The following is a 26,052-nucleotide window of genomic DNA, read 5'->3' on the forward strand; positions in this document are numbered from 1 at the left end:
AATAAATTTTATAATAAGCTATGTTTCTAAAACTTGTTTGCATGTTTGTATGATGATTGTTGTCACAATAAATTCTAGACAAAATTTAACTTAATTTTTGAACATTGCCTCCTCCAAAACCTCCTCCAAAGTGTAATTTATTCAAACACATATCTAACATTGCCTTATTTTCCAAATAATTTTACCTCAAAATAGGTTTTAGTTTTAAAAACTCTCTATTGAACCCAAATGTCTTTCCATGGAAAACTTTTGTGTTCTGCAAGCAGATGATACTTGCTGGCAGCTAGACCCAAATAAAGCTGGGGGAGTAATTGAATGCACTGCTCATGCAATTTTGCTATTACTGTGATATAAAAGCACTTCATTCAGGGTCAGTTTTTCCTTCACAATTATTTTGGGTTCTGTGTTTCTAATGAATCTTTTACTTGAATAAAACTTTCTTTAATTTAATGAATATATTTATATATATATATATATATATATATATATATATATAATATATATATATATATATATATATATATATATATATATATGAATCTAAGATTTTTTTATGCCTTATTTTGTTTTTAGGTAAAAATGCACTCTAAAGAGAGAATAAGGTAAACTATTCTGCTGACTTTAACTAAACTTATTGGGTTATATTTATTTGTTTTTAGATATGTTATTTATTAGATAATTTTAAACTCATTTCATTTCAGAGCAAAAATTGATGGTCTTTATGCAAAACTCGCTTCTTTAACTTCTAGTAATGCTTCATCTTTAGAGAAAACAAGAGTAAGTTTTTTTTTTATCGAGCAAATCAACTTACTTAGCTACTTGCCCTAATAGAGGTGTTTTATGAGGGAAAAAACTTGTCAATACAGCTTATAACGGGTGATGACAAAAAAATGATATTGCGTTCAATTTAAATTTGCATGTACTAATACCATTAGCTGTATATATATTTTGTATGTATTTTATTGCAAATTTATTCTAGTTTTAAATAAAAAAAAAGTAATTAAAATTCAACGATTTAAAATGAAAATAAATTTAAGCAAGAGCTTCTCCGTGAATGTGTGTATGGATTTTACATGGACAATAAGCAAAATGGTAAATATTACAGTTATTGTCATTTTAAAGCAGAAAAAATGCCAAAAGCAACCATATACCGTATAATTGAACGCGCAGAAAATGGAATTGTAACTCAGAGAGTTAACAGAAGTGGTTGAGTTGCAAAAAAAAATGACAAAAAAGAACATTACCAAGCTGAAGATCATGTTTGACCACAAGGATGGCGTCTCACAAAGAGAAGCAGCTAGAAAATTTGTGTGCGATCAGTCTTTTATATGCAAAACATTGAAGAAACACACAGATATTAAATGCAAAAAAAAAAATAAAGATTCCATTAAGAACAGAGTCACAAAAATGCAAAATAAGGACCAGATGCAGTCAATTATACAAAAATTATAAAAATCACGATTGAATAATTGATAATTAATCTTATTTCACTTTGAAGCATAGCACCATTAACGGAAACCAAAATTTCTACTCAAGTAACACTGCTTTGACACTGCCAAGCGTAAACATGATCCAGTTGAAAAATATGAACAAAAAGTGTTGGTTTGGATTTGCGTTTCTGCTAAAGTTATTTCTATACATTTTTTTGTACCTTCTAAGCAATCACTCAAGCAAGAATTATACCTGAGCAAGTGCATCAAAAAAAGACTTGTTCCTTTCATCAAAGCAAATCATCAAGACGACAATTACATATTCTGGCCTGACCTATCAACATCACATTACGCAAAAACTGTAGTCGAGTATTTCAGACAAAATAACATCAATTTTGTTGAAAAGGAAGACAACCCTCCCAACGTACCTGAATGTAGGCCTATTGAGGACTTTTGGTCTCAATTGAAAGGAGAAGTATACAAGAACAACTGGCAAGCAGAAACTATTGATCAACTTTGCAATAGAATAAAGTATTGTTTGAATAAGATCGACTTTACTGCCATACAACGCGTTATGGGATCGGTAAAAGGTCGAATCAATAATATTTGTAGAAATGGAGTAATAGAAGATAATTAAATATATGTTTTGAAAGCTCGAAAAGTTCTTTACTTAATACATTTTTAATTTTAAAAAAATCATTTAAAATAAAGGAGTTATGCCTTTTTAAACGGAGTCTCATTTTTTTGTCATCACCCGTTATATATATAATATATATATATATTTCGAAAAATAGTTCGAACTTTTTTTATCTTTTTTTTAACTAAAAAAATGCAAAATAAAAAGTAGTACTAGGAGAAACAAAAAAAAAAAAAAAAAAAGTAAAAAACCGTTTATTTATAGTAACCTACTTTTTTTTTCACATTCTAATTTCAAAAAATCTTTTCGTTTGTCAAAAATAATATAATTATCACTCAAAATTTTTAATTGTTTGCTTTAAAAAAGTTGATGTATCTAACCAGGGTGTTTGCCAGCCTGATGGCACTGCGTATATCACAGAATTCCTAATTGGTTTATAATCCCAAAGGTTCAAAAGATCATAGTTATAAAAAAAGACAAAACTTTAGAGTGTTTCTGTGGGTCATGTTACCCAAGAAGCATTCTCATTATGAGTAGGGGTGTCCCGGATGAGCTGTTCGGCTGGATAAGAGTATTATTTGGTATGCGATATCTGGTGGGATAATATCTTTATTCAGTTTTTTATATACCAGATATTTTATGTTAATGTCATTTTAAAATTGAAAGAAATCTAGAAATGTTGTATTTTTAAATAATCTAATGATTATGGTTTATATTCAATATTGTTATTATTATTATTATTAAAATACTACTAAAATTATATATGCGCAACAAATAAATCAGTTAATCACTCATTTATATTTCAATTACCCCAACGTTTTTTCTTGTTTCACCATTTCTCCACATTGAGGCAGCCTTGATCGCTTTTTCTCATAAATAATGAAAACAACCTTCTGCAAATACAGAGGATGCAGGTGGTGCTTGTAACTTAAGTTCTAACTCTTTTAGCAGTGAAAACTTCTTTTCATGTTTCCAATAATTTAAAATGTCAATAATTTTATCTAAAATCAAGTGATTAAAGAAAGCATTAACTCCCTGAGCAGCTTTTACACAGAAGAATTTAATACATTTTGAACTTTCTTCTTCCTTATGCAGCTGAAGAAGATTCAATATTAATTTTTTATTTCCTCTCCATACAATTTACAATGAATTTTTTTTTTTGCTTGATTATGCAGCGGAGTTGTGGAAAATGGCTTCTGGCCATATTTACTACATCCCCTTCTTATCTGCTCTCCACATGGAGCGCAAATTGCAATGAAATCACAGTTATCAATAATTTTGAAAAGCTTTCAAACAAACTTGCCATTTTGACGTTTTTTTTTTTTTTTTTATAAACATCTTCGCTTCCAACAAGGCTGCAAGCAGCCACTAATTAAAGTTGGAAGTTAGTGAAAGAGAAAAGATGAAGATTGTAGAGCAAGATAACGATTGACAGACGACTTAAAAGATTGCAAATTATATGAGTCAGGAAAGCAAGATGAAGGAAGCGAATTCCAAAGAGCTGATGTTCGAGGAAAAACACTAGACGAATAAGCGTTTTTGGAGCACTTAGGAACAGTCACAGAAAAAGGATGACACTTAATTGAATGACGAGTAACACGAGAATGAATTATAGTAGATGGCACAAGAGACGCTAGCTCTTTAGAGCAGTGCCCATTATAGTATTTGTAGAAAAGAGAAAGAGAAGCAACATTACGACGATGTGACAATGGTTGGAGGTTGGCTGCAAGAGCAGGTCCAATTATGTTTACAACGCGTTTTTGCACCTTGTCTAAAAGAGAAAGGGCATCATTAGAGGATCCGCCCCAGATATGGCAACAGTATTCCATACAAGGCCAGATTTGAGATTTATAGAGATAGAGAATAGAATCCGAAGTAAGAAAGTGACGAGCTCGATAAAGAGATGCAACCTTAGCAAATGCTAATTTTGCAACTGATTTGATATATGGTTTCCAAGAAAGATTGGAAGTAAGAGTTAATCCTAGAAGATAAAGAGTAGGTGACTCATCGAGTACATCACCGTTCATAAATATAGGAAGATCTAAATTATTGCGATAACGATTGGCTAAAAAATTGAGTTTTATCTGAATTAAAGTTTACCAGCCACTGTGAGCTCCAACTGTAGCAGAAGTAAGATCCTTTCAAGCTCAAATGCCCCCTCCAAGCAATCAGAGGGTGTTGGTTTCTTATCACCACAAGAATAAATGGTAGTATCATCAGCAAACAATGCCACCTTAGATGTGAGAATATCTGGAAGATCGTTAATGTAAATTAAAAAGAAATAAGGCCAAGGTTAGCACCTTGAGGAACCCCTGAAGTTACAGAATAAGAAGAAGAGTGTTGTCCATCAAGGACAACTTTTATGCTACGATTGGAAAGGAAGGATTCGATGATCTTAAAGGTGTTGCCGGATACACCATAAGAAGAAAGCTTATGGAGAAGACCAGCATGCCAAACTTTATCAAAAGCTTTTGAAATGTCGAGAGCGATGACCTTAACCTCTCCACCTTTATCTAATGCACGATAAAACCTGTCAGTTATTACTGTTAACAAATCAGCTGTAGAACGAGAAGATCGAAATCCATATTGATGGTCAGAAAGTAAGTGATTAGATTCAAGATGAGAAATTAAGTGTTTGTAAATTAAAGATTCAAAAACCTTGCTTAAGATAGGAAGAAGACTTATGGGACGGTAGTTAGACGAATCAGATCGCTCTCCAGAATTTTTGAAGATAGGGATAACAGATGCCGCTTTCCAGCAGGCTGGAAAGCTCTAGATACAGATGCTGGAGTGATATGAATGTCAAGCAATGGATCAACCTATTTGTTGGCAATATCAGGTAGAAAGCAACTAGTGGAATCAAGAGATGATATTGATGAAAAGTTTTTAGCAAACAATTCAGCTTTGTCTTTAGGTGAGGTGACAAAGTCTGAACCATACAAGAGAGGTGGAATTATAGATTTGCCCTTACTATTGATATTATTAAAGATTCTCCAGAAGTCACAAGAGCCTAATTTTTGAGATGAGATAGGAGCTTTCATGACCTGAGAATAGCGGGTTTTGGCGTTAGACAAAACCTTTTTACAATTGTTTCCAGCAGTAATAAACAGGCGCCTGTTTTCTGGAGAATTGTTTTGCTGATAAATATGGAAGTAACGGAAAGAATCCCAGTCAGCTTTACTGTAGTTGTAAGAGGTTTGATAATAGGGGGATTCAGGTGATGAAGAAGAATGAGATATTAGTTTTAGAGAGATCAAACTGTGATCAGAAGCCCCTAAGGGTGAATGTGGAGAAACTGAGCACTGACTAGGATCAGAAACAAGACATAAGTCGAGTAGAGAAGGTAAATGATTTGGGTTGTCTGGAAAGCGAGTTGGAAAGTTGACTATTTGAGTTAGGGATTGAGAAAGGCAAAAGTTGTGGGCTTTAATGCCTGCCGAATCACTGACACTAGAGCCAAGCCATTCAGAGTGGTGAGCATTAAAGTCACCAACAACAACTATATTAGCTGATGGATAAAGAGAGAGGGCTTGGTCAATATGATCAGAAATAATGTCAAAAAGTGTGCAGTCTTGAGATGAAGGAGAGCAATATAGAACAAAGAGAAAGGCAATAGAGTGAAGTGGTGCTAAACGAAAGCACATGAAAGAATAGTCTGTGGATTTAAACCTAGTTTCACGACAAATGGGTGAATTCTTACGAATGTAAATGCCCAGGCCAAGCATGTGACTATTGGAGATAACCATCAACACTAAGATCACAAGATGAGACAGCTGAACTCAAATTAGTCTCACAAAGAGCAAGTAGGTCTGGTGAACTTTGCAAGAGATAAGACTTTACAGAAGAAAAGTTACTTCGAAGACCACGAATATTAGTGAATGATAGGTTTAGAGAACTTGGTGATGATGATGGTTTTTTGTATTTTATAGTTTTTGGTACTTTATTCATTTTTATCACATTATTATTTATCACATTAATATTTTATCATAATAAAATATATACTTTACAATTTGAATTACATTAAATTAAAAATAATCCAGCCAGATAATTTTTAATTATCCGGATATTCGATATCTATTAAAACAATATTATCCTGGACACCCCTAATTATGAGAGGATCAAAATGTATGTCGATATAATAAAATTATAAAAAAGTTAGCCGATATAATAAAAAAATATTATTAAGTAATATTAAGATTTTTAAATAGATTTTTGGGGAGCGTGTTATTCCACTTAAAACTTTATAAAATATTAATTATATTACATAATAGGTGTTATAAATTATTCATAAAATAAATTATTCATAGAAACTAAAAAAACAACAACCAGAAGTTAGGTTTTTTAAACTTCTTCAAATTGTAAAATATGGCAACGAGTGATTTTTTATTTACTAAAAATGGAGAATCTCATGCAACATTAGATGAAATTGTTAATTTAGTATGTGCTTTGGCTAACTTATCTCTATCTATAGTAGTATTTAATTAGCAAATATTTTGAACAATAATTTAAAAATGATATGCCATTAAACTATACGATGTTTACGAGATTTATTGAGCAAAATATTATTTTATCTAAATCTTTTTTTTGTAATGTATCTTAAAAAACTTTTTCTCTCACTCTCTATCTCTCTCTCTATCTATTATATATATATATATATATATATATATATATATATATATATATATATATATATATATATATATGTATATACACACACACATATATATATATACACACACACATATATATATACACACACACACATATATATATACACACACACATATATATATACACACACACACATATATATATACACACACACATATATATATACTCAATCCATATCTTAGGACGCAATTTTCTAATATCATTTTTGCAATTTCCTAATATCATTTTAAGAAATGGAATCAAAATTAGTAGTAAAAAAAAAACGTAATGCAGAATACTAAGCTAATTATGTTTCTTGAACTGCTGATAAAAAGAAAGAAATGTCCAGAGTAAGATTGAAATAAAATTGAAAGCCAATCCTAATAAAAAAGCAGCTTATATTGTTAAAGCAAAATTAAGAGCTGTAGAAAGTTGCGCTTTAAAAAAAAAACTTTTAAAAAACTCATCTTTTAAAAACGTTCAACAAAAAGGAAAAGCATTGAAAAAAGTTTTAAAAGCATTACCAACTTCAAAAAAGAAACAATCTGAAATTGTTTCTATTCTTTCAAATAGCTCTGCTTGTAAAGATAATTCGGTCTACCTCCAGCATGTTCGAAGCTGTATGGTCTTTCTGAAAGCGATATTTTAGCTGTTGTAAACTTTTATAATGAAGATGAAGTTTCCCAAATATCACCAAACAAAAAAGATGTTACTCAAATTAATTTATCTGACTGAAAAGCAAACAATATTCAGATACGTCATTTATATTATACACTAAAAGAAGCTTTCGTGTTATTCATAAAAATTTCGTGTTATTTATAAAAATTGGACTCAGTAAATTTTGCAACCTTCGTCCACGCAATGTGAAATTAGTTACAAAATTTCCACATAATGAAAATATGCAATTTGCCTTAGATGCATTAACAAAATCAATTCAAGCATCTTCAATCAAAGTTGGATCTGATAAATAACTTTGTTTGTGAACTGTACACATACAATTGCGCCTATCACAAATCTGTTGCATGCAAAGGTATGAAACAGTTCAATAAATACATGCAAACTGTTAATTTATTTGGTTTTGAAGTATCCTGGGATGAGTGAAGAAAACCTGAAACTAAAACAGATGCAAACATTAAAAAAATTTCAAAAAAGTCTACTGTAACAGAACTCATCCAACACATATCAGCGATGCGTGATTAGTTTGTTAAACACGCATTTGTTAAGAAAAACCAATCAACAATTTTTAAGAAACTAAAGGAAGTTTCAATGAGTATTAATTCTAAAATTGCGGTAGTCCAAGTTGACTGGGCTGAAAACGCTAGTGTTTCTATCAAAATGAACCGCAAGCGGCTCATTTTGATCAAAATCAATTTTCTATCAGACCCTTGCAGTCAATCATACAAAGTCTTCAGTTATACCGTACATTGACAAAATCCTTTACTTTATTCCTGATCGAGTCAAAGAAGTACACATGTTCAGCATTAATGCCACTTTTCAGTTCAAAAATAAAAGCATAATGGCTGCAATAGTTGTGTTTGAAAAATATTTTCAGAAAAAATTCTTCCGGGATTTCATTGCAGCGATGCACGGGAAAAGAATGGTTGATCGATTTGGAGCTACTATTAAGCGAATCACAGCCTTGAGAGTTAAATCTAGTCAATGCGAGATCAGTTGAGCAGCAGATTTTGCGTTAGCATTACAAGATTTGCAAATATCTGCAATTCATATGTCAGAAAATGACACAAGACAACAAAAAAATAAACTTGGATTCAGTTCAATTTAAAGTTGTTCAAGAAAAATCAAAGATATATCAAAATCACATTATTTTTATGTTCAGAATGATAACGTTGTTCCGATGCTATTTTCACTTGAGTATAATTAAAATTTATTACAAAATAACAAAACTTTTTAAAATGATTTTAATTCCATCTTTTTGTTTAGTCATTGAATGTTGCGTGACTGAACTGATAGGCTTTTCTGTAAAATAAAACGATATGAAAACTTTGTTGTTTATGGCTTTTTTTATGACTGCCTTGTTGCCAAATGAATAAGTTACAACAAAAAAATCTAATTAGTCTAGCAAGAATTAAAATTTCAGCAAAAACTCCGTCTAAAAGTATGCTGATAAAAAAATACTTTTTTCCACGTTGCGTCACTGAACTCATGTTTTAATTTTTGCTATGTGTCAGTGTTATGTTAATAGAATTGTGTTTAATTTATATTATAAAATTTTAATTCAAGATTGATTTAGAGTAATAAAAAATTATTTTTGAGTTATAGAAAAATTTTTATTAAAAAAAACCTCTCCGCATGATGTGTCACTAAACTATGGAGTTGGCCATATATATATAAATATATATATATATATATATATATATATATATATATATATATATATATAATATATATATATATATATATATATATAAATATATATATATATATATCTTCTATATATATAAAAGGCAATGTGTGTGTGTGTGTTTGTTTGTTTGTTCTCTATAGAAATCCAAACCGCCGGACCGATCTCGATGAAATTTGGCATGGGGGTAGTCCTCGAGGGGGAGAAGGTTCTTAGCTGGGTTTTGACCCCGTACCCCGATCCCCGGGGTCAAGGGGGCCCAAAAATGGGCCCCCCTGACCCCGGGGTCAGGGGGGACCATTTTTTGGGCCGATTTTTTAGGCCCATTTTTGGGCCCATTTTTGTGTACAGATATCAGGTAAGCCAGTTTAAATATTGGCCCGGGCAACGCCGGGTAACTCCAGCTATATATATAAAGGGCAATGTGTGTTTGTGTGTGTTTGTTTGTTTGTTCTCTATAGAAATCCAAACCGCCGGACCGATCTCGATGAAATTTGGCATGGGGGTAGTCCTCGAGGAGGAGAAGGTTCTTAGCTGGGTTTTGACCCCGTACCCCGATCCCCGGGGTCAAGGGGGCCCAAAAATGGGCCCCCCTGACCCCGGGGTCAGGGGGGACCATTTTTTGGGCCGATTTTTTAGGCCCATTTTTGGGCCCATTTTTGTGTACAGATATCAGGTAAGCCAGTTTAAATATTGGCCCGGGCAACGCCGGGTAACTCCAGCTATATATAAAGGGCAATGTGTGTTTGTGTGTGTTTGTTTGTTTGTCTTCTCTTCTATATATATAAAGGGCAATGTGTGTGTGTGTGTTTGTTTGTTTGTTCTGTATAGAAATCCAAACCGCCCGACCGATCTCGATGAAATTTGGCATGGGGGTAGTCCTCGAGGAGGAGAAGGTTCTTAGCTGGGTTTTGACCCCGTACCCCAACCCCCGGGGTCAAGGGGGCCCAAAAATGGGCCCCCCTGACCCCGGGATCAGAAGGGACCATTTTTTGGGCCCATTTTTGTGTACAGATATCAGGTAAGCCAGTTTAAATATTGGCCCGGGCAACGCCGGGTAACTCATGCTAGTATATATATATATATATATATATATATATGTATATATGTATATATGTATGTATGGGAAGGTTGCCTAAGTTGAGCATGTTAACAGTATATTGTTTTTTTGCAGCCGAAATATTATAATATTTATATTTATTTTTGCAGATTATCATAATTCAATCTTTTCTCTTAAAGAATATAAATTAATAGTTCATTTTAAAAAAAAATCTTTATACCAAAATTTGCGTTATTTTCAATAGACCCAATCATCTCATCTTAGAAAACCAGTTTCTTAAGTTGAGCTTTTTTTAATGGAACTCAAAAAAAATCAAAATAACAAAAAAATAATTAAATAAAATTGTATCTTTAAGGACTATACTTAATTAAAAATTAATTATCTCAACCATTAAAAAAAACAATAATAAATTTTTCCTATTTTTAAAAAAGTTTGCGATACTATTTTTTGAAAAAACTTTCGCTCTTGAAATACCAAAACAAAGCTCTGTGGAGAATAAATTAAAAAAAACACACTTTTCTTAATCTCATCTTTTTCTTTTAATCTCATCATTTGCTGCATCTCATTTTGAGCGTCTAAAAACATATTTTCTTAAGCAACTTCACCACATACTATCATAATTTAAATAGCATGACAACAGCTTATGTATTATCTCATATGACCCATGGAATTATCAGTAGAATTATCAATTATTTCATAATTTTTTGCAGTAACTTTTTTAAAATGCTATTTTTCAATTTAACTATTTTTATTTTTTGCACTATTAGATAATTTAAAAGTATTTTGATTAAAATGCTTCGATAAAAATCATAAGAATAATAAAAATGCTAAAGTGAGCAAAACTACATAAAAAATGGACCATCAATGACTGTAAACGTGGAGCAGCGTGTCAAAGTTAAATCTTTGGTTTCAAGATAAGATTATCTAGAAAAAAAATCGTTGAATGTATGATAAAATAGTGTTTATTATTGACTGTAAAACAAAAAGAAGTAAACTACTTTTGTAATGTAAAAGTAGTTTACTTGTACACTTAAAAAATCCACACCTTTGGAAAGATGATTTAATTGGAAGCCATATATTTTTTCAGAAGAAAATGGCTTGGAGCTTACATCCAAAACATATTTTACAAAAAATTGTATAAGTTATTTGACTGAGTACAAGAACAATCAAGTATTGAATAGAATGATTTAGCCTCCCCACTCATAAGATCTCTCTCCTATCGAATTTTGATGCAAAGCAATGTCAAAAACAAATGCCTAATGATGCATAAGATGTGGAAAAACTTATTAGTTAGTGGCATAAAATTGACTTCGAAAATTGGATAAGTTATTAAGTATAACACCAAGAATATCTATGGCGGTTATTGTTGCTTATAATGATTAAAAGGCAAGTAAATTATGAACTAATCTAATGGATTTTATATTAATTTTTTTGTAAATCTAATAAATAAGAAGATAACAGATTCAGGTAGATTTTGTTTTTTAATTCCTCTCCAAATAGTACGTAAAACTTGGATATCTTATATCAAAAAGTAATACCATTGACCTTTTAAATAATTATGGATATATATATATATATATATATATATATATATTATATATATATATATATATATATATATATATATATATATATATATTATATATATATATATATATATATATATTTATATATATATATATATTTATATATTTATATATATATATATTTATATTTATATATATATATATATATATATATATATATATATATATATATATATATATATATATATATATATATATATATACATATATTCAATATTTTTGTTCAACAGTTAATGAAGTTTTTTTCCTCACCATGCTTTTTTTTACTTTTAGATTATTTGTTTTTTGTCAGTGTTCCAGACAAAACCATTTATCTTTAGGAATTTTTAATTTTACAATGTATATGAGTACATCTTACAATCATATCATCATCTTTTGAACTAATGTGACAGTAACAAATTAGATCCTGAATTGATAAAACATTACTTTCAATGTGTTTACGTTCATTAGTTTTGAAAGTAATTAAGGTTTTAAGGATAGGGACTTTTTTAAATTCCTTTGATATGTTAAGATTTCTAAGATTTAAAAATCCCTTGTCCATACAAAAAAATTGCTGCATTAGTATTCAGTAAAAAGAAGTTGAGTTTGTACTTGAGTGATACTTAAGTGATAATTGATACTTAAGTGATAATTGAGTGTACTTAAGTGATAATTGTCAATTTTTTTCTTATTAAAGATAACAAGTTTTTTCAATTTCAATCATATCTTGTAATGTTTTTTCTATAACTGTATGGAAATTTTTTTTTTTTTTTACAAAAAGAACACTCAATGATACTATCTGGTGAGTTTGGTGATAACCATTAAAAATTATAATCAGTTACTGTTTCATATTCTCACAATTTAACAGTTTTATCAATCCAAAATAGAACTGCAGCAAGATGTGTACATGCTATTGTGGTGTATCCTCAGCTGTATACTTGGTGAAAATAATAGATAATTTTAATAAATCAGTGTACGTTACAGCTGAAAAGGTTTCTTCTTTGTTTTTGAATTCACTCTCTGGAATTGAGCAAGTGTCTATGTGTCTTTGTATAAGATTTGTGATCATATTCGTTTTTGAATGGTACATCTAGTGTTTTGTAGTACAATATTACTTTACAATAGATATAGTTATTAAACTTGATATTGACTTTAAAAATTAAAAAAATGTTGATTATTATACCACATTGATATTAAATATTATATTGATATGATAATATTGGTACTAAAACTTAATCAAAATCTATTACAAATGGTATTTAAATTAATACAGCAAACAATTTGTTTACTTTTTTAATCCTCTTGTTATGGCAACATTAAAGAAGTCACGTGATCCACAAGAACACTCTATATCAGTTTCAGATTTAAGGTGTTAACACTAGACGAGTAGAAAACGTAGTTAGTATGCATGACAAAGAAATGAATAAAGTTGATAGATTTTTTTTATGTGAAAAAAGGTGTTGTCATTAACAAGTAAGATTTTTTTAATTGATGTCAGTTCTTCTCTAGTTTAGATTTTTCAATATGTTTAATAATTTATTTTTTTAAATTTATCTTTTATATTCAAAAACTCTTTATTTACATTTTTACTGTTTATCCTAAGTTAGAAACGTTACAAAAAACTTTGCATATTTTTAAATAATATACTTTCAAAATAAGTAATTTAGCATTTTTATATTAAAGGAGTGAAAAATACTTTCTGTAAACTAAATTTGCTGGTAAAGTGCACCAAAAATAACAACAACAAAAAATCAAAAATGAAACTTGTAATTAAATGTATCGTTATTGTAATTATGTTATCTTATATTTTTGTAAAACATAAAAAAAATTGATAGTATTTTAAAACTAAAAGTATTTAAAAACTTGAATATTCTAAAATTTTCCGTGCACATCCAAATTGAATGGAAAAACATACCGGAATGGATAAACATATAGTCCACAAAATCTTAATGGGAAAATTATGATAAGATGCTTCAAAGGCTTCTATACAAGTATTGGAAAAGTATAGGATTAAATAAGTAGATAATAAATGGGCTACTTGTAAAATCGGTCCATTAAACCATGCTCGATGGTTAACTTTTTAAATACAAATTCTTTGTTTATACACTTAAGATGAATCTCAACACAAACATTAAAAAGTTTACCTGTTACATTATTAAAGTTTATCCTCCATCATGGTTTAAATTTTAAAAAATCTTTTGAACTGCAAGATTTGACCCAGATTCTATTCTTCACTATTAACCAATTAAATCTTATTGGGTTTGTAGATGTAAAAAGAATTTAAAAAAAAAATTCAAGGTAATGCTTTCTGTTTGGTACCTGCAAATTTCCTCTATGCGATGATTTAAAGTCATGAAAAGCAGATCAGAACTCTTAGATTTGAAACAATACTCACTCTTAGACAGAAGTAAACTTTGCAATATTAGTTTGCAACTGTATACAACTCTAATATTAGTATACAACTGCATATTTTAAAAAATGTGCAGCATGCTACATATATTATCTCAGTTAGTGAGAGATCTTGGTTACATTTCCTTCTTACTTCAGTCTGCATTAGTCGCAATACAAAAATTCACTAATACAGTTGTGGTAAGAGAGGCTGAAGCTTGATTTGAAATGTCATTCCATCACACTCTCTTGCTAGAGTTGCTAAGTATTCATCTGTTTACTAATTTCTGAATTTGAACTGTATAAATCTAATTTTGCCTGCTTCAATTAGCCTTTTCAAAACTTGTCTCGTCTCTAAATTTGTTGTTGTATTCAATTGTCAATCTTAGTTTCATGATCACAATGTTCTATGAATTTGTCTGAATCACCTGCTTTTGTTATAATATATTTTTGTTTTTCAGCAGTTTCTCTATTTTTAAAGCAAGTTATCTTTTATTCGATTCTCTAAATTTTGTGGTAACTTTAACTTCAACTCCACTAATGTTCATTTTATGTATAGTTTTTTACTATTGAACTGGGCTTGATTTCGATTGGCTTAAACTAGCCCCTTAGTTTATTATGACTGTGAGCGCGTAATTAATTGTTTTAGGTTGGCCAAATATATTTTGTGGTTGTTTTCTCTTTTGGGTTTTAATGTTGATGGTTTATTTAAAACACTTTTGTTGTAGTTAAAACCATTTTCTACTTATTTAATTGCTGAACATTATTACTAGAGGCAGTAGTTGTATTTAAGAGATTGTTATTGGCAAATATGTAGCCGTTCGTTGTTGTCACTGTTGTAGGCTCAGGTTCTCCTTTGTTTGTATCTAAAAGGCTAAATCATAACTAAAATCAGAAGTAAGAACTAAATATATTATATAAATATTGCTGAAAAAAAAATTCCAGCACTAGATTTGATTTCACAATTTATCAATTTTAATGCTTCTTTTTTTTTAACATTTATTCTTGTTATTTTGTTGTTTAAAAGCCGGCATACCCAATTATATTTTTTATTTTAATTTCTTGATTAGAAATGTTTCTCTGTTGACTAGAGCCTAATCTTTTTCCATATGCACATTGACAGGTCTATGCACTTAAATATTGTAATATCAAAAAGTTTGAATCTAAATCAGCATAAAACTGCGTGAAATTCTAGGCTACTATCTAGAAGCCTAGAGTCTAGTCCTTATTCACCATCAGAAACTAAACTCTAGAAATGGTAAAATTTTTTAAACAACCAAATATATAAATAAATATAAAAATATGTTTATATAGTTTTAGTTTGTTTATTTGTTCAGCTCCTCAAGGCTAAGGGTGCTACTACAAGAGTGTTTCAAGGGTGCTCTACAACCTCAAGGCCAAGAAGTTTACTACAGCTGAGGAACCTATTCACTTTATGTTTATGTTATATATTAACATTATTACAAATTTTTATAATTTATAAATATATATATTTACATTTATATATTTTACCACAGCTCGATAAAATTAGAAAAGATATTATAAAAAATTTTTTTTAATATTGGCTTTCAAATCAAAATAACCATAAATTTAAAAGAAATCCTAAATGAAAAAACTACAGAAAATGATTACTTATGCTTTTTTTTAAAAAAAAAAGCATAAGTAATCATTTCTAAAGAATTCTTTTCATAATAGTGTCAGCAAATTCAGCAAATGTGTGAAAATATACAGTAGTTAAGACATTTGCGACTTCCTGTAATTTTTGGTATAAATTGATTTGGTCATTTATTTCTGAAGAGTCTTTATTGATGAAACACAGTGTTAAATTAAAAAAATTTTTGTTAAGTGATTTTATACTAATTTATAATTGCTCTGTTCTTTTTTAGAATATTGAGCACTCTATTTTGTAAAATACATTTTGAAGTTGTTTAAATGTATATATATGTATATATATATATATATATATATATATATATATATATATATATATATATATATATATTAGGTTTGAAACACTTTGGTTTTCAATTCTTAAAAAAATTATTTTCTTATAACTGAATATAAAATATAGTGCAATGTTCATATAAAAGCAATTTAAAATTTATGTTTAGTTAGAGCTAGATGAAATAATTGCTTCAGAATGTATATATTGTGGAGATATTATGATCAGGTAAGTGTAAATAGAATTCAAGGTAATTTTATTCACAACCTAAAAGAACAAATTATGTTGTTTTTTTAATATAATTCAGAATAATAATCAGTGCAATGATAATGGGAAGTAGTCCCCTAAACCCTATTTTGGAACCTTTTTGACCAAAAATTTTATCTAAAAACCTAATCTTGAAATTCTATGTTTATTTCATAAAAAGTGCTGCTATAAATTGTTATCATTACATCTAAAAACAAATAATATAAAGTATTGTAATGTTAAAACATAGATAGTTCACAGATGAGGGGAAAAGCAGACGAATTTAGATTTACCCCCTTCCCATTATTTACCAAAATCTTTTCTAAATACATTATTTGATTACATTATTAAAAAGTATTTTACTTGCAATAATTTGTTGCAAACTTTTCTAATTAAACTATAGCTCAGAACTTAATCTTTAATAAATTTAATAACAGTGATGGCATGGTTGTTCATAGGGGGTGGGTAAGGGTTGGGTGGGTTTTGTATTATCTGCAACTTTTAATTTTTTTATTTTATTATTATTTTATTGGCTTTGAGCACTTTATATTTATTAAATTAATATTTTTATAGTAAAAAAGTATAAAAATGTAACTTACGAAAATGAGACTTATCACATGAAATTCAGACTTATCACATGATGGTAAAGCAACACACTCAACTACGAATGTAGTTATGCTTGTTGAACATACTCTCTCAATAAAAGATGAGCCAAGTCAGTTGTCAACAAGTGATGTTGCTCTACGCCAAGTTTTTTATGAAATGATAGTCAAAAATTCAAGAACTTCAATATCCTGCTATACAGTTGCAGATGAAGTTATGATTTTCTGGTTCAAGACTAATAATCCTTCTATAGCAAAGTCTCATTTACCCAAGTTAAAGAGTATTCACCAGCAGCATGTTAAAGTTTCTAAGCACAGTAGTAGAAAATCTGCTCCTCAGCATAGCTATAAAGAAAAATTCAGTGTTAAGATGAATACACTTTTTGTCATTACCCATGGTGAATATGTATGTCACATCAAGATAAATGATGACAAAAAGTTCCTGATAGACCAGCGAAGTCCCCAAAAAATGTCAATGACATCCAAAGACTTAATAATAAGTAAGCAGTTGTTAAATATAGAAAATGCATGCTTGAAAAAAATAGGTGTCAGGAACAACATAAAGAGAGAAAAGTTTTATCTACTGAACCATTAATAGATTACAACTCAGATTGCTCCTTGGATGAAAATTCTGTGATATTGCCATATGATAATGGAACCAGGCATGAATGTATGTTAACAATTGTATCTGGCTTGGATATTGAAAACTTATTAGGTATCCCTCAGATACCTGCTGGCACTGGTGCTTTGATGGGACAGAAGGTAGTTGAGTTCATTCATGAGTGGCCTGGCTTTGAGTAGCATCTTGCATGCCTTTGCTTTGACATGACTACAAGTAATACAGGAAGTCATAATGTAGCAATAACTGTTATACAGAAATCAATGAATCAATAGCTTTGTTTTTAGCCCACCGATATCATATTCTTTAAATCTGTGCAAATCAGTGTTTGATGTATTTTTTGTATTAAAAGAACCAAACTTTTAACGTTTTGGTAGACTGAAGTCTAAGTGGGAGCTAATAGAAAATCATAGTTTGAACCACTTGAAAGTGATAAAGTGAAACTGGATGCCTTACAAAGCTTTAAAAAGAGTGGCTTGCATCTCAAAAACCTTATGAGGGGAAGAAATTAATAGAATACTTGAAGGGTATATTGTTGATGATTATAAAGAATTTGAAAGACTAGCACTTCTCTTTTTGGGAGAAGATGAAATTTCACTTATAGGCGAAGAAAAAATTTCAAAGACAAAAATTATTTGCATTTATACAAATATTACAATCATGCAAAATGGATGGCTATAGGTGTATACTAGTAAACGACCGTGGTTGAAAACTTTTAACGTTTTCAATCACGGTCAGGGCCAATTGACCAGGGCAGGGGCCAAGCGTGATAAAATTTAGCCAGAGCCGGGTTTGTAACCGGAGCTGCATAAATGTTTAAACATTCTAAAGTTTTTTGTTTTTTTATAATTCATGTTATATTTTATATATATATATGCATGTATACTTATATATAAACATCATCCTGATCAACATGATCATCATCTTCATTATCTTCATTATCTTCATCATTATCATCTTCATCATCAATATCATCATCATCATTAAGCTTTAGCCTTACCCTTTTATGCTGTTTCTCTGATATAAATATTCTTGAACATTTTCTTTTCTTAACTTAAGCTCGTTCTTGCAAAATGTGATGCACTCTCTCCAAGTTTTCTTACTTCTACCCTACTATTTTCTCCTGAAGCTGCCACATTTTTACCATCTTGAGCTGTTGCTTTATTAAACCATAATCATTTTTTTTCATTTTTTTAAAGAACAAATGCCCTTATTATTGCAAGAAGCCAATGTAAAAAGGTCCTGTCTGATCTTAAGCTCTGTTATTCTCAGTTTACTAAATCTTATATTTTATTTCAGATTTTAGGTTCTACAAACTTTTGGAAAATCTTAAACAGTGTCATTAGTTAAAGTAAGTTTCAGATTTTATCTCTTATTCATGGGTCTGATCTTATTTCTTCTCCCCAGAATAAGGCAGAGTTATTTGCAAAGAACTTTTCCTCTAATTTGACTCTTGAATCTAATGGCTATGCTCTTCCTTCCAGTTAAACAGATTAACCCATTTCTTTACTTTTTGATTTATTTGAGCCGATTTTTTATCTGATCTCTCTTCTGTAACAGCTTGGAACTTGTAGTGGCTTGTGGATTTTAATTCTAGACTTAAAATCCACAAGTTTTGTTGGACAATATAACTCATTTATTTACTGCAAACAACTATCACAATATTGTTGACATTCCTATATTGATGAATAACAACCTTCTCACTCTGAGACAAAGTCTAAAAGCACATTGTAAGTGTAATTAGACCTGCTTTATCTGCCAAGCATAAGCTCATTACTTTCTTTCTCTACAAATACTATCAAAATCACTGAAGAAGAGTGCCGCCAGTTTTTCGAAATTGCCTTTGTCAATTACTTTTAATGAATGAGATCAATGCTTTTGCAATTCTTTTGTTACATTACTCTAAAAAATCTCTTAATAATAGTATAAAAAATCGACAGCAATAATCGCTAGGTAACATAAGTGATGTAACATAAGTTAAATATATAGTATCAAAAAAACAAATTTAATTACTAAGTGGATCACCTCTGATGAATTTTTACATATATTTTTTAACTGGTATAGAATTCTCAACATCTTGTGAAAATTTTCAATACAATCCACTTTACTAATTCGCAAAAATCTTACCTAAAATTTAAAATAATTTATTTATCTTGTTTTCTGTGTAACGTAAATTAAGTGGCATTTTCAGTAATAAGTTCGCCCTCTTTCAGCCGGACTCAAAACTTTTTAGCTTATTTTATTGACAGTTTTTATACAAAATTGCTAAAAGTTTTATTTACAGTTTAAGTAGGTAAATATTTGATAAAGTTGTTGCGCGTGTAGCGTAAGTTAAAAATGGAATTGCCCATATATATATATATATATATATATATATATATATATATATATATATATATATATATATATATATATATATATATATATATATATATATATATACCTATATATATAACATCTTCACTTCCAACAAGGCTGCAAGCAACCACTATTAGAGTTGGAAGTTACTAGAAGAGAAAAGATGAAAAGATGAAGTTTATAAAGCAAGATAACGATTAACAGACGACTTGAAAGATTGCAAGTTATGAATCAGAAAAACAAGATGAAGAAGACAAATTCCAAAGAACTAATGTTCCTTGAAAAAATCTAGACAAATAAGAATTTTTGGAGTAAAAGGATGAGACTTAATTGAATGACGAGAGACACAAGAATGAGTTTTAGTTGATGGCACCAGAGATGCTAGCTCTTTAGAGCAGTGCTAAGTGTTAGCAGTGCTAGCAGTGTTATAGTATTTATAAAACAGAGAAAGGGAAGCAACATTACGACAATGTGACAATGGTTGAAAGTTGTCTGCAAGAGTAGGTCAAACTATGTTTACGTTTTTTAACCTTGTCTAAAAGAGAAATGGCATCATTCGAAGATCCACTCCAGATATGGCAACAGTATTCCATAGAAGGACGGATTTGAGATTTATAGAGATAAAGAATAGTATTTGGAGTAAGAAAGTGGCGAACACGATAAAGAGATGCAACATTAGCAGATGCTAATTTTGCAATGGATTTGATATATGGTTTTCAAGAAAGATCGGAAGTAAGAGTTAATCATAGAAGATGAAGGGTAGATGACTCATCGAGTACATTACTGTTCATAAATATAGGAAGATCTAGATTGTTGCAATACCAATTAGCTGAAAAAAATTGAGTTCAATTTTTTAAATTAAATTCTATATATATTTATATATATATAATTTATATATATATATATATATATATATATATATATATATATATATATATATATATATCTTCTATAGCTGGTTTAGATGAGCATTTGCTCACTATTTTTGCTTATTTTTATAGCATACCGCGTTTTTAGAAAAAGAAGAAAAAAATGAAGAATAATGAAAGAAAAAATTGCATCCCCATGCCAAACCCTCAGTTGATGTAGCAGCACTCCATTGCTATTCAGGCTGTTTGTGAGTCAGTTTATGTACTGAAGCCCCCCGTCAGCAGGCTATTTCAGTGTGATGTCAGAGTGCTCATCTAAACTAGCAATTTAAGTTTTCATAATGGGAATATTGAACATTGGAAATCAGATTTTGATGTTGACGAAGATGATCATCTTGGTTTTGAGTTTGAAATTTATAAATGGAGTTTTAAAATATCAATCTAATGCTTTAGTTACAACAACAGAAATTTTACTCCTCGTAAAGTTTAGGAAAATCTTTTACTGGATGCACCTGTGGAAAGTTATAAATAACAACAATATAAAAAGTTAATATATTGTATTAACATTATATTATAATGTATTAAAAATAGTTAATAATTAAGCTCGTTGTATTAGAGTAAAATATATGGTTATGGAAGTTTTTAAAGACTTTCTAGTTGTTAAAGAAAGGCAGATCGCGTTCAATTTTCAACATAAATAAAGATAAATAACATGTTGAAATAAAGTAATAATGGTGTATATTAGTTTGTTATCAATAATTTTGATGATATTTTGCAACAAAAGTTTAAAATTGTGCAACTAGGCAAAAATCTGAGTGTCGATAAATCATTTGTTCTTTACAAAGGCAAAATTCATTTTAAGCAATATATAAAAACAAAGCGAGCTAGGTTTGGTATTAAGCTCTATGAGTTGACTGCAACTTATGGCATCACGCTAATTTTTTTTATTTTCTCCGGAAAAGGTTTGTTTGTAATGATGATGTTGGTAGCACCATGTCTTCCACAGGGACCATCTGAAGGGTCTAGATCAAGAACAACTAAGTCACAAAATGTCCGTTTTGAGAAAATCAACCTTGAAAATTCTAAATGATCAGGTAAATCAGGTAAAACATTCCAATTTTGTTTGCTGAGATAAATTTACCATGGACCATTGTCTGAACCATAAAATTTTGGGTTTTTATAATATATATATTTTTTAGAGATGTTGACTACTTTCGTTTTTGACTTGGATCTGGACTTAGATCTTGGACATATAACAATATTTTTGTAAATATACAAAATTTAATATTGAAGGCTTAAAAGATTAAATAAATCATCCTTCGTATACAATAGTTGAAAAAATCAGCAGAAAAAGAAATCTGAAAAAAAGTTTTAAAACTGATAACTTTAATCTCATAATATCCAAACTCGTTAAATTTATTTTCATTCATCACTATCACTTTTTTCTTCTTAGGCTGTCATTTTTCCTCTAATATTTCTATAAAAACTTAATTCATTAAGTAAATATTTTTGATATAAAAACTTACTTCATCAGGTAAACATGTTTGAGAAGTTCATTAATATTATTAAACTTGGCTGTTTTAAGAGGCAGAAAGGTTACATAGGCCGGATTTGGTTTCAAAAGAGTAGTCAGTTTTTTGCCACATTTTAAAAGAATTATTTTCTGAGAACATTCTGAAGTCATTGAAATTCGGCTTACTGGCTGATGCTCCCTCTCAAACTTAGGGGTTGTCCATTAATTACGTCAACAGAAAAGAGGGAGGGGGTCTAAAGTTTTTTGACAATTGTTGATAAGAAGTGGGGGAAGTCGAGACAAGTTGATGTCAACAATGAAAAAATTAGGAAAATTAGGCAGCGTTTGCAGTCCTGTGTTATATACTCGCTCAACTTTTAGTATTTTTAAAAAACTGTTTATTTTCCTATTTTTTATAAACTGTGTTGTACTGAACTAAATAAACACACCAGATATTTACTCGTGACACTATTATTTTTTTAAATTTGTTGTTGGTTAGTCTGCTGCGCAAACAAAAAAGATTATGCAAGTACATAGTCTACATTAAATTATTTAAATTTTTATACCAAAGGTCAGTAACCTGTGGCTCGCAAGCCTCGTGTGGTTCTTTATATGCCAAGATGTGGCTTTTTAGCACAAATAATAATACAATATTGAAATAAAGATGTCAAAATCTCTTTAAAAACTGAAAAAACTTTTAAATTGTAATTTTTGGCTCCACTTTCTCAAACGGTTGGCGACCCCTGGTTTTAAGCAGTTTGTTAAATGCATTTTTTGTTATACTAGACTCCATTAGAAATATTTGGTTTTCACTGTAAAATTGGGTTAGGCCTAAAATGGGGAGTATTGACACATTCACAGATTGTGACTGAGCTGTACATAAATTATGATAAATGTTTAACACTACCATCGTAATTGATTCATTAGGAGGGGGAGGGGGTTATCGCTGGAGGAGTAATGTTGATATCATTTTATAGGGGGGCTTTTATAAGTTTGACAAGTTGTTGACAAGGGGGAGGGAGGAGAAAAAAATTGTTGACGTAATTAATGGACAGCTTCTTGTCTCCTCTGAACTCACTTATCCTCTTAATGGGTCTTAGCAATGGGTTGTATGCTTTTTTGAAAATAAGGACTTTGACTATGGGGGTTCGATCATATTATCGTTCAATAGATGTTCAACATAAATAACATTAAAACGTTCCTTTACATCTGTTATTTTGATTAATGACACCCATTCCTAAGGTTTTTTTTTTTTTTTTTTGTCTTTTTTCCTTCTTTTCTTCTCTACTCGTTCAAAATCCCTATAACAGGACATGCCACTTTGACCTGGGATGGGGTATTTAATTAAAACTTTTCTTATGGAGACAAGTGTGCATGTAATACTTTGAAAATAAGCAAATAAATACCAATATTTATTTTAGGAAAAACAAATATCTACAAATATTACAAATTGAGTGATTGTAACAAGTAAGCCAGAAATGCAGTGACAAAGACAAGAAATTACTTCATTTATTTTAAACAAAATTAATGTTCAGCGTAAACATACATATGTGTACAGTCAATAAGAGTTTCATGGATGCAGAAATCGTGTAACCAGAGTTGTCTTTTATAAGACTCTTGTCCATTCCCATTAAAGGCAGAGGCAAATTTTTCTCAAAATCCATACAAATTACAGCTGTATCCATGCTTTTTTTTGGCGGTCTGTGTAGTTTCAATAATAAAAATATCAACTTTTTTTTTGTGCAGCTCATGTTGAGTCTGAAGCTCGTTAGTTGTGTTAGTATCATTATTGGATTCAGCTGCCTTTATTTAAGCATAATATCTTTCCTAAGTATCACAAATATTACTTCTGGGAAATTCAAATTTGATATTAAATTTATAGTTGAAAATTTCAAGGTATAAACTTGATTTGCAAGATTTTTTTAAACCTGGATTTTGATTTATAAATAGTCTGTGCATTGCAGCAACCTTCAATGAGGCATCAAGATATTTGGTATGTTGATTGTCCTTTCTGTTGTAGTGACTCTCACAAGCTGGAAACTTTTTAATGTATTCACGAATACGGTTTTTAATACTTTTATCTAGTCTTTCGTGGTTGCCATGCTGACCTCTCCTGTTATTAATACTTGTAGAAAAGTTTGAAACTTTTTTTTTTAAGTCTTGAAACTTTGATTTCATGCAGTGAAGTAAATACTGCCTGACATACAGGAATGGTTTTTTCTTTACATGTAGCAGAATAAGAATAAGAAAAGCTGGTGCTTTTTTTTTGCATCTTTTTTCTAGGCTTTCAGCGAATTTAGTTGTCAGATTTAACAGATAGACAGCCACGCAAGTAAACATTTTGAGCCTCGTGATCTTTTAAACCAGAAAAAGAAACTAAAATACTTTTTTTTTTCCTCTTCTGTTAACATCACCAAACATTTACATGGATAATCCATTATATAAGCTTCTCTTGCTGATTTTTTTTATTACTATAGGATGTGTGTGCTCTCCTAAGGGGTTGTCCACAAATTACGTCACGCAGTTTCTGATCCTTTTAGACCCCCTCCTACCCCTTCGTCGCAACATCGTAACTCTTTAGTAACAAGTTCCGTATGAGTTGTCACAAAACTCTTACCTCTGCCCTCCCCCCTCCCCTCCCCTCCCCTCCCCCTCCTCCCTAAAACGTGATGTTATTTATGGACGACTCCTAAGGAAAAAAAAACAATATAATAATAGTAAATAATATTTTGTAGCCCATCATATTTTAAAGAAAGAAAATCCCAACAATAAGAATAATGAGCAGTGAATGTTAAGCCTACAGTTAACTAACTGTGGTCAATAATGTTTTTAAAATCAAACACACTATATGTTATCAATATATACATTTAATGTTAGTATATAAAACAATACTAAGTGTATTTTTATATATAATAAAATTGTTTAATAATAGTCTTCTTTTTTTCTGTATTCGTTTTTATGTATTAAAATTTTTTTTTTTTTATATGTATTAATTTTTTATGTAAAATAAGATTTTTTTATCTATGATTTTTTTAAGTAAAATAGTTTAGTTTTATATGTATAATCTTTTTCTTTTTTTTTGTATACACATTTTTATGTATAATAAAATATTTGATAAATAGTTTTGATAATAATCTAAGCAACTTTTATTTTTTTCTTAATTTGAGTTTCAAAATTTTTATCTAGAACTTTAGATGAACCGTTCATTGCACCTGATGAGTATGAGGCTGTTCTACAAAGCTGGAGTTAATGTTAAGAGTTGTTTGTGTGTACGTACGTGCGATGCGTGTGTATTTATATAAATGCGTATGTTTATATAAATGCGTATATTTATATAAATGCGTATATTTATATAAATGCGTGTGATTTTTTGATATGAAATTATGCAATATGAAAAAATTGTAAAAGATTTTTCTTAGCTTTTTAATTTATAAATATATTTTGATTTATCATATATTGTATATGTATGATTTTTCATATATTATACTAAATTTAAACTTGGGAGTTGGCTTCAGTAACTTGGGAGTTGGCTGCAACAACTTAAGGGTTGGCTACAGCTTTTGAACTCCATTTTTTTGAAAGTAAAAAAGAATCAGTTTTAATTTTTGTTTGTTAAACATGCATAAACACTCAAAGTTCATATAATATCTAAAGATTCATAAATATTTATATAACCGTTTATTTCACACCTAACACTACCATGAGGTAGTTGAATGTTTTTTGAATAAATGGTAGAAAATTAATTCATTTAAACATTGTCCTTAAAGCAATGTTTAAATGAATTCTTATTAGAATATATATATATATATAT

General features: G+C 29.7%; 1 protein-coding gene across 6 annotated transcripts in view; it reads left to right on the forward strand.

Annotated features, from left to right (window-relative positions):
- Positions 1 to 25,695, forward strand: part of LOC100200303 (vacuolar protein sorting-associated protein 18 homolog) — a 108,388-nt gene extending 82,693 nt beyond the window's left edge. For all 6 annotated transcript variants that reach the window (XM_065793044.1, XM_065793042.1, XM_065793046.1 and 3 more), the window contains exons 26-29: positions 574 to 602; positions 702 to 777; positions 16,204 to 16,262; positions 25,428 to 25,695. In XM_065793044.1, coding sequence (XP_065649116.1) covers positions 574 to 602; positions 702 to 777; positions 16,204 to 16,262; positions 25,428 to 25,491 — 228 coding nt within the window. In that variant the 3' untranslated portion in view covers positions 25,492 to 25,695. The remainder of the gene's footprint in view (positions 1 to 573; positions 603 to 701; positions 778 to 16,203; positions 16,263 to 25,427) is intronic.
- The last annotated feature ends 357 nt before the right edge of the window (positions 25,696 to 26,052 follow it).

This window comes from Hydra vulgaris, chromosome 03 (genome assembly GCF_038396675.1).
Source record: "Hydra vulgaris chromosome 03, alternate assembly HydraT2T_AEP".
Lineage (NCBI taxonomy): Eukaryota > Metazoa > Cnidaria > Hydrozoa > Anthoathecata > Hydridae > Hydra > Hydra vulgaris.